We start from the raw sequence: 10,691 nt of genomic DNA on the forward strand, positions 1-10,691 counted from the left end.
GACCCGAACCCGACCCGAGATCAGCGTAACTCGACCCAGCGACCCGTTTCAGCCAGCCTTGAATCGGTTCATACGAACCGCCAGTGGATCGGATTGAACCGGTCAGATCGCCCGGACCGTCGAACCGATCAGATCGCTTGAACCACCGATCCAACCGTCGAACCGGTTAGACCGCCTGGAGCAGCGTTGATCGGATCGTTGACAGGTCCGGTTCAGGTAAAAAAAAATTGTTTTTTGAATTTTCTAATTTTTTATTATTATTATTTTTTGTTATTTTAAATATATTTTTATATTTATGCATGATAAATTTATAAATTTGTTAGAATAAATGTTTAATCGTTTTAATAATAATAAAATTAAGAATAAATAATAATAAAAAATATATTAAAATGCTTTAAAAATAATAATAATAATCTTCCCTGCCTAGATGTTGGAGGGAATAAATATTTTTCTAAAACAATAATTTCGCCTAGATGTTGGGGAATTATTGTTAATTATTTTTCATAAATAAACATAAGAAATTTTTTAATTAATCTTAAAAAATTATTAAAATCGAACTTGCTTAAAAAATCCACCTAGATGTTGGGGATTTTTAGAGATGTTCGTATTTTCTTAAAAAATGAAACCTTAAGCACTATTTCCTAATCCTAGGATTCTAAAATCCTTAAAAATCCAAAATCCATTAAATCCAAAACCCCCCCAAATCTAAAATCCTTGAAATCCAAAGTCCTAAAAAAAATCCTAAGGACACGTGTGAAAATTCTATTTGAAGCAATTTGTTCCCGAATGCCGTCTAGATGATGGGGTATTTAGGAAATTTTATTTCGTGAAGTCTTTTCACACGATTTCTTAATTCATATTAATAATAAGATTAATAAATAAAAAAGTATAATAAAAATTGGGATCCTAAATATAAACAGTCGCACCTAAGCTCTACCTAGATGTTGGAGAGTCGGCGTGGTCTCATTATATTTAAGAATCCAACTCTTAAATTGCATTTCATTTTACATGACATTCATTAGCATGATATACATTAGCATGTTATCATTGATAATTGATTGCATTATTCTCTCTTTAATTTACTGATAAAATATTTTTTAAAAAAGGAATAATACTAAAAAAAAATCTTTTTGAAATATTAAAAAATAAAATAAAATAACATTTAAAAAAAAAAATAATTCTTGGTACTATGCCTAGATGTTGGAGAGTCACCAACAATTTTCTGTAAAATAGTGTTATTTTATTTTATTTTAATGATTGTTGTGTTAAATCTTAAGCGAAAAGAGTTATTTCAAATTCTGCCTAGATGTTGGAGAATTTTAAGATAATTCTTTAACTTAAAGATTTTCTCCATATTCCTAAACAAAAATTTTAGCGAAAAATATTTTTTTCAAATGAAGGAAATTAATGTTAAATTTCAAATTAAAACAATTTTTATCCAACATCGAAAATAACGCATAATTAAATTGTACCAATTTATGGGCGTTGTGGGAGTGCTAATCCTTCCCCACGCGTAACCGACTCCCGGACCCAACTTGATTTTTCGCAGATCGAAATTTATCTTTTTGATAAACTCTAAACTCGTTTTTATAATTTTATTAAAAAGATAAACTTTTGGGTGGCCAATCACACCCTAACAAAGATTGGTGATGACTCTTTCTTTTTCTTTTTTTTTAAAACATCTCATTTTTACGTCTGGCGGTCCTAAAATCGTTACGACAAGCAAAAAACCAAAAGGCAAAGGTAAATTATGAGGTGTTTAATTTTACTTGTGTCTTCACTATTTAGGGTTGTGAACTACAAGGAAATGCATCGGAAATCAACAAAAGGAGAAGCTTCCAATACAAACAAGAGACCATTCCTTCTATCCCACCAAAGCTTCAACCATTTTAAAATCTGCAAAGATCATATTTAAAAATCACCACTATCTTATCGAACATCCGCCCAAAGTTCTAAACGATCAGTTCTTGAGATAGCATGACAACAAAACCACATCTTAATAAACAAATAAATAAATAAAAACCATATATTAAGAGCAACCCAAACCACCAAAGTTGGAACTAATTAGATTTAATAACTCCAAATCAAGTCGACCAAACCGCAAAGAATCTTGCCTCCTTACTAATCCTGAGGTGAAGAGCATCAATCAATTCTCGTAAAATCTCATCAATTTTCTATCATACAGACCAATGTTCTTCTTCCAACCCACACCACGAATAAGCTGTCTCCAAAATTAGTAAACCCAATCAACTTTCAAATTAACACTAGCCATTGTAAAGAGAAATCACCACTTAAACCAAGCCAATTTCCTATAAGACCTCCTCAAAAATTAAAAAAATCACTCGAAACCTTAAGAGGACAAAACCATACCCTCAAAAAAATAAAAAAAACATAAAATCCATCACCCCTCAATCAAAGTAAATCAATCATTGACCTCAATTACCAACTTGATAGAGCAATTCTATTTCAAATCTCTTAACATCCCACCCCAAACCCCGTATCGCAGGAATGTATTTCCAGACAAAAAAAAAAAATCCTCACTTACATTCATTCAATTCACCCTCTTAATGATAAAGAAATAAATTAGCCATCTCAAACTTTCATTGTGATGCCTCTCAACCATCCTCTAATATTCAAAGGAGCCATCCCCATATTATCAAACTCACAATGCCGTCTCAAAAATCAAAGAGACAATTATCCTCATATTTGGCACGAGAGATGAAATTTGAAAGGACAACAAAAGTTAATTAGAGAGATGAAAAGGATTCAATTGGTTGAATATGTATTTTTCTTTCACTGTTCCATCATTTATTATGGAAGATTGAATTTTGAAAAATCCGGGAATATCATTTCTTTCATTTTCCTTGCTCCCTGTCCGTTTCCTTCTTAATAGTTAAGGAAGATGAATATATATATATATATATATATATATGTGTGTGTGTGTGTGTGTGAAAGAATTTGAACAACTTTTGAAAAGAATGTTTGAAACAACAAAAGCAAATAAAAAAAACTTTGTGATGCCTAGTTTGTCATAAAATTTGTTAGAAATTATAATTTTTCTTAGTAGACACCTTTAGGTCACATTAAAGACTTCAAAATGTTCCAAAAAAAAATCATTCATAACATTATGATTAAATTTGTAATAAAAAGAGAAAAAGAAGTGAGAAAGAAAATGCATCAGCTGGGTTTCACCGGCATCAAAACTTTAGAAACATATATTTCATTATACCTGATCATCTTCTAAGGATTAGCTATTGCCTCTTGGTGAGAATCTTTGTTGCAGTAGCTTCTATATTTTTACTGGTTCTTTCGTAATTTTTGCAATTTCATTGGTAATGTACTCTTTGCATCCCATTTTTAGTATCCTATTTTACTTCCATAGAATTTAAGAAAAAATATTTGATTTTGACATTTTGTATTAAATCATCAATATGTTTTTATAAAGTCTATATTTCATGATTTGTAATACTAAAAGGTAAAAAATATATAATATAGTTTTAGAATATAAAAAAATGAAAATATTAATAAGGTGTATTCTTAAAAATGATTTTGGAACATAAAAGTAAAATGAATAGAAAAATAAAACATAAGAAGAAATACCCTTTCAGCTTTATAATTTTAAAAATATTTATATCTATTATATGCATGGCATAGCCGAGAGAGACAAATAGTTGGAATTTTTATTCAATCGATTTGGTTAATTTTAAATTAAATTATTTAAAATTAAATTAATTAAATTATTTTATTTTAGTTAACAGAACCAAATGTTTTGATTTTGAAAATTAACTTACTAAAATTAATTTGGTTAATTCAATTAATTTTTTTTGTTAATCGAATAATAAAATACATTAAGTTAAATTAAGCTAAAAATATCAAAGTATTAAATTACATTAAATCAAATATCAAAGTATTAAGTTAAAAATTTTAATAAATTGAAATAAAATAAGTAACTTCATATATTTTAGTTTTATATATAGATTTATTATATTTCGGTTAAAATTTTTGTTAATTCCATTAATTCAATTTTTGAATCAAATTAATCGAAAATTGAAATTTATTTAATATCATTTTTGATAATTAATCAAAATTAATTCGATAAACAATCAATTAATCAAATTAAATTGATTCGATCGATTAATTTAATTAAAGTTGATTTTTAAATACCCTAACAAATAAGGTCATGATCTCTAAAATTTTTTATCCCATTCTAGAATAATAATTAGGGCCATTAAAATTAGTGTCCGAACCCCTTTCCCAATTCAATTTACTGTATGGCTCCCTGAATAATCATTGTATGGCTTATATGTGTGCATGTGCACAAATTCAAATCATACATGTCATAGTTGTTAAAGAGGGAAGATTCTTGCAAATTAGACGAGTAAATAACATTGAGGCGGATATAATTTCAATTGTGCCTATAAAATGTGGGGTCGTCCATGTTTTATATGTTAGAATAAATTATAAATTGAACTTTTTTTTTCATAAACAATTTTGATACACACGAATTCGAACTGTCATAATTAACAACAATAGTTGAATTGGTTACTATCTTGAGAGAAACTGGACAGAAAGGTTACACGTCTGCAGCATATAAGCGAAGGAGGAATGGTGGAGAAAGTGGAAGGCAATTTTTGGTGTAAATAGAGAAGAAAGAGATTCAAAAGACTTGGGTGGGAGACAGCTTTATCTGTTCATAATTAACGCGAAAGTTGAAATGGACAGTACTTAGGTTTTGATTTGATAAGTCGATTTTTGGTGTCAGCTGGGACGATAATAGATAGTAAATAATCGTATATTTGATGTTATTTTATTTTATTATATTTGAATATTAATAAATTAATAATTATTACATTTGGATAAAAAATTTATGGTTTATGTCATATTTGGATAGAATTTGACATTACCGTTTAGATATTCGTTACTCAAATTTATTTAAATTTTAATAAATAATATTTAATGTGCAAATTATTAGAATTATAACAGTTTTGACACCCATTGTTGAATAAAAAACTCAAATTAATTGAACATTCAAATAAGTAAAATCATCAAATCATCAAATCAATCAAATAAATGCTAGTAATTTAATGTGATTTAATTTAATCAATTTATATTTACAGATAAGTATTACAAACAAATATTAAATCAATCTCACTCACAATCAATACTCATAAATCTTTTTATTTTTTTTTATTCTTATGAAATATTTTCAATCCAAACAAATACATACTCATGTATTCATGCATCGTAAATATATGAACCTTCTTAGTCTCTTCTATTCCACTCAAATATATACAAATAAGGGATCAATCTCTCATAGTCTTATGAGGTATTTATCTCATAAAACCCAATAATTTTCTTATATTTTTTTCACATATTTAATCATCTGAAGACTTTACCTATTTATAAGCACATTTTTAAAACTTAAATACTTTTTATTAATAAATAATTATTATTTATAAGCATATTAATTTGTCTATTAAAAATTTTTTTCTCTTAAAATTCTTCTCTATATTGTTTTTTCATCAAGTAATATTTAACAAATTCTAATTTAAATAAAATTTTATCCAAATCTCTTATAAGATTTAAGTCGATCATAACATAAATTTGTATTTGAATTTGTTAGATATCTTATATTTGAATCTGTTTAAATTTTAATAAATAATATCTTATGCATAAATCCATATCAAAAGTTGTATCCGAATTCGTTATCTATTTACATATTTAAAATATATAAAATTTTATACTTGTGGAATAGTACAATCCTCAACAAATAACATTTATTTGTTATTAATTAATAGTAAACTTAAATTTTAAATTCAATTTTTTTTATTTTATATTTTAACAAAAATTTTAAGTAATAAGATATCTTATATTCAAATATTTAATAGATAATCCTTATTTAATTAGAGTAAAATTGAGATAATTGTACTCAAATTTAATCGGATAATTAATGGATTTTGATATAATAAAAATTAATAAGATTCAAATACGGCTATTTAAAAATTAGTGGATAAATGATCTATTGTCATTCTTAGTGTCAGCTGTACTTTTTTTATTATTTAAAAATTTAATATAAAATTTTTTTGAAATTATGCAATGATCTTTTAATTAGATAATTTTCCTAAATTTTTTTCAACCAAAAATAATTTAATAATTTAACTGCTGCACAGTATAATATCGACCCGTCCTTATCACTTCCCAACAAATTTCTTTGTTATGAAATCACCTACTTATTTCCCTTCATTTCTATATATTTTCAATTTTTTTCTTAATATTTTATTTCTCAAAATGTTTATTTTTATTAGATATACATGATATAGTGGAAATCCAAAGTAATTTTTTATTTTTATATACATGATATAGTGAAAATTTTCACAATTGTAACATTTGCAGATCAAATGACTCTTGTATATATTTGTAATATCAGTTACACAATCAAAGTCTGCTAAATTGCCTCTTGCAGTTAGCTTATACTACTCCTCTTAAAAAAAAGAAAAAGGTGTGCTCCTCAAGCATGCGCTAAATTATTAGCTTATATTGAAACGTGTTTAAAGAGGCAATGAACACAAATGGATGTCAATAAAACTTTATGTCCTCGGTGATTACTCCATAAGAAGAGGTAATTATATCTTATAGTTAAAATTTAAAGTAACATCCCGTTCAATCCATGCTCAAAGATATATGATTCCTATTAAGAGTAATGTTTTTTAGGACAAAAGAGTTCGCAATCTATGTATAAGGAAAATGGTTACAGTTACAAGAATTTGAATTCCCACTTATAGCTGCTAGAGTCATTTTTTAAGAGTGAATATATGAACTAATTAAATTCAGTTCTGAATTTTATTAGAAGTAATGTTATATGGTCAAATGTAAAAAAAAATGTATCAAAATTCAAAATATGATCTTAAATTTAACTCAAAGGTTTTCTCATCAAAATTTTGCCTTTTTGTTTTCAGTTTTAATTTTTATTAGCTGTCTTTAGCAAACTTTACCTAAATAATTTTTCATTTTCTACTCTTCAAATTTAAATTTGATGAAGAAAAAAATCTTTGAAATGCAAAGAGTTTTATTAATGGAATTTTCCTAATTTGGGGGGAGCTTGCCGATTTCCTCGAATAGAAGGCTTCCATACTAACTTTTATTGCTGTTATTCAAACTTTTGAACGGGGAAACGAGAAGAAAACAAGAAAATATAGCAAGCATTGACCTGTAATGAATCGAAATATGCTTGCATTAAAAGTGGCATTATTATAAATAAAGAATTTGGAATGTGAATATAAATTTTGGAAATTTATCAACTAAAAACCAGGCAGCCTTAATTGCCAAATGCTACCTTCTAAAGGAGCATGATTATGATTAAGGCATGCGCAAATTCGGGTTTGGAAAATATTTCCATAGGCTGCCCTACAACTGACCAAACATGGGAGAAATTACATTATCAAATTATAGATAGTTATTTTTTCCAAAAAAAAAAAAAAAAGTCTCAGGCTAATTAATTTTTTTAGATCTCAATTAATTTTATTACCTGCCACATATACATAATTTCAGTACAGATAACATATATGGTTCCATTCGCATCGTAAAATTGACATCTTTATTTAAAACCAGTGGCAAATTCGCTTGTTAGAATTACAAATGTTTAAGTCGGATTTCCAGAATAATTATTTAGCCAAATTCAACAGCATATTCAGTACTCTAATTGCAAAGATAAATTAGCATTTCCATACAACTAAATAACCGCTGATGAAATTACAACTGAATTGAAGTGAACCATATGTGACCTCATAAAGAAGGTAAACAAAAGACAGAGAGGAAATAAGTGGAAACCAAATGAAGAAAGCACAAAATAAACAAGAAAGGACACTATCTTTGTCAGTTAATCTGTACTCCAAAAAGGGTAATGCTTTTCTTCTCCACATTATGAGCTGACTCAAATCCAATGAGGGCTTTGTCTTCATTAAACTGAGTGTTATCTACTGATCTGCAGTAGTAATTCTTCCCCAAATTCACTTCCAATTCTACCGGCAAATTATCTTGATGAGTTGATGATTCTAATCTGTTAAAGACGTTCTCCTCATTATAGTTTACATTAATTAGGAAGAAATTTTGGCCATTTTTTTCCCCACCAGGGCACTCACATGTGTAAAATGTGATTGTGTCGCTTTTCCTCAATTTTTTCTCCTTCACAAATCGATTCCAACCCCTTGTGAAAACAAAGCTTTGGCTACTCCTCCAATAGCAATACCGAAATTTCCAAGTCGTCATTAACTTGTCATAGAAAACAAGCTCAGTGTCTTCTATCCCACTACTTACAATACTTTGTTGATCATTCTCACAAATGTATGGAAAGTACTTAACGGCATATTTTTTGGGGATGACAAGTCTATTAAGCTTGCCAACATCACTTGGAGTTAATTCCTTCTGAAAAAGTTGCATACAAGAAAATTGTATATCACCATGCATCAAATTTTTGTTGAGATTTGTGTCCAATTTCCCATAATTTTTAGATAGAATCTTGACATAATCTGCAAACTTGGCTCGATAGGAACCGTCTCTGATCATGTTCAATACAACTTCTGTGGTATAAAGGTTTTGGAAATTCGGCTCATGGATGTTGTGATCAGTCCATGGAAAATTTCTATGGGAATCTCCGCTTCGAAGCTTGATCGCTGCGCTGTCATAAGCCATAGCTGCTTCTTTCTCGAACTTGAATGTCCCAAGCCAAATCCTCTGGTGGTTGGCGTAAATTTGTGCACCCCAATGTCCATTTTGCTGTGGCACAACCCCTTTAAAGCTTGCCATTGAGGCACAGTTATCTTGCCTGGGACGTTTGCTAGCGCGTAACCTGTAGTTGCTGGTGCCAGAATCTGAGGTTCCTGCTGCTGCGACATTCAATTTAGCATTTAAAACCATGCTTGATTCTTCTTCTTGCATTAGAGAGTGGTCTAAAGGAACAAAAATAATAATAATAATAATAATAAGAACAAGACAAATTTGAAAAAAATTCTAGGAATGGAAGAGTTAATGGAAATTGTAAATGAACAAGGTGGGGTTTAATAATAATATTAAAAAAAGCATGTCAACACCGATTGAAGCAAGAAATAACGATTCAAAAAATTCAGGAGAGATTGAGGGAGAAAATCCTGCAATCAGAGATATTGATCCTACTGTATGAAAATGGAAGGTTTACGTTTGAAAGATGAAGGGTCTATAAGAACCTAAGCATAATTAGGTATCCTTTGGCAGTCAAGCTAGAACCATATTACTTCCCAGGAAAAATGCTTTTCCAATGAAAATAATAGGTTAGAAACAATGTTTTTCCTTTTATTTGAAAACTTTGAAAATAATGTTAACTCAGGATAATTAGTGGGTTAGTAAGTTGAAACAAACTGTGAGTGACTTGATTATAATTGTCTTAATTTAGGCATAATGATCTTGTTCATCAACTTAAAATGCCTAATACATTGCTTAGCCTCTCAATTAGTTCCTTTAACTAAAAATGCCATTTGTTCAGTGTGTCATGTTAGTTGCTGCAATGCATAGTATGTGCTGCCTCTATTTTATAGATTAGCTCAAATGTGTTGCATTTTAACAAAAATATAAGTTCATGATCACTAATGAAGCCTTGTTACTTTGTTTTGATCATGTAAGTTTTGTAACCATCAGATCTCAGGTTTCAAAATCCAAATTCTGCTGGATTAATCTAATGTAATTATGTTGGGTTTTCCTCCAACCACATGCTGATTTGTTAATCTTGGTTGATTATATTTGTAAGGGTTTATTTGGTAATTATGTTGATAATATTCAAGTATAACCAAAAAGAATTATGTTGGTAATATTCATTTGTACACATTCTCAACTAAAATACAATCTGTATAAACAAACAAGAAATAGTATAAAACTTAATTAATTTATGTTAAGAACTTATTATTTAATTACAAATTAAATAATAAAAACTTATTCAAATACAAATTAAATGTTAAGAGTTTATTCGGATGTAAATTAAAATTTAAAAATTTGTTTGGATGTAATAAAATTATAAAGACTTATCTAAATAAAATGATAAATTTAGAGACTTATTTGTTATTTTTTACTATATATATTTTTCTCTTTTTGATCTTTGATTTGTCGCCAAATTGGAATTAAAAACCTGATTCCATCAAGATGAAATAAAATAATGTGACCCACCAACCAAACTATTTGGCATTCGTAGAATCCATCAAAAGAGCATGTTGTCCACGACAACAGTAGACTTTCCAAAATTTCGCCTTTACCCTTTAATTTTCTCTAGAAAATTAATTAAAAGAAAATATAACTGTTTGTCTTTGATTTGTCAACATATTCTGCTACCGTGATTAATGGATTAGGGATTAACTCTCTTAACATTCCATTTACCATTGTATTAATCGAATTACACCAAATGAAAAGTAGGTTTGAAGAGGTTTTATTTCATGTTTTTCATAGGAAAGGTTGCCTCAGAATAAGTTTGAAGAGAGGCTGTTTCCTAGAAGAAATTTCATGTCCACAAAGGGTTATTAAGGTGTAGCTTTATTTCCCAAGTTAAGCACATCGCTTTTATTTTTAATTGGAAAAAAAATCTTGAGTTATACTCAAGACAAATCTTAACCATCCCATCCCTTTTATGGTCAATCACCATTTGGCTCTCTAATAATGAATCAATCTCATATATC

General features: G+C 28.4%; 1 protein-coding gene across 1 annotated transcript; it reads right to left on the reverse strand.

Moving 5' to 3' along the window:
• Positions 1 to 7,872: 7,872 nt before the first annotated feature.
• Positions 7,873 to 8,934, reverse strand: LOC111304016 (AP2/B3 transcription factor family protein). Its single transcript, XM_022900543.1, has one exon. The coding sequence runs from the start codon at positions 8,932 to 8,934 to the stop codon at positions 7,873 to 7,875; it is 1,062 nt and encodes a 353-aa protein (XP_022756278.1).
• Positions 8,935 to 10,691: the final 1,757 nt, after the last annotated feature.

Source organism: Durio zibethinus, chromosome 13 (assembly GCF_047325235.1).
Source record: "Durio zibethinus cultivar Kanyao isolate XHJ-2024 chromosome 13, ASM4732523v1, whole genome shotgun sequence".
Classification (NCBI taxonomy): domain Eukaryota; kingdom Viridiplantae; phylum Streptophyta; class Magnoliopsida; order Malvales; family Malvaceae; genus Durio; species Durio zibethinus.

Excerpts from the sequence above, each read along its gene's own strand:
- LOC111304016 (XM_022900543.1), bottom strand. The coding sequence starts at position 8,934 with ATGCAAGAAGAAGAATCAAGCATGGTTTTAAATGCTAAATTGAATGTC.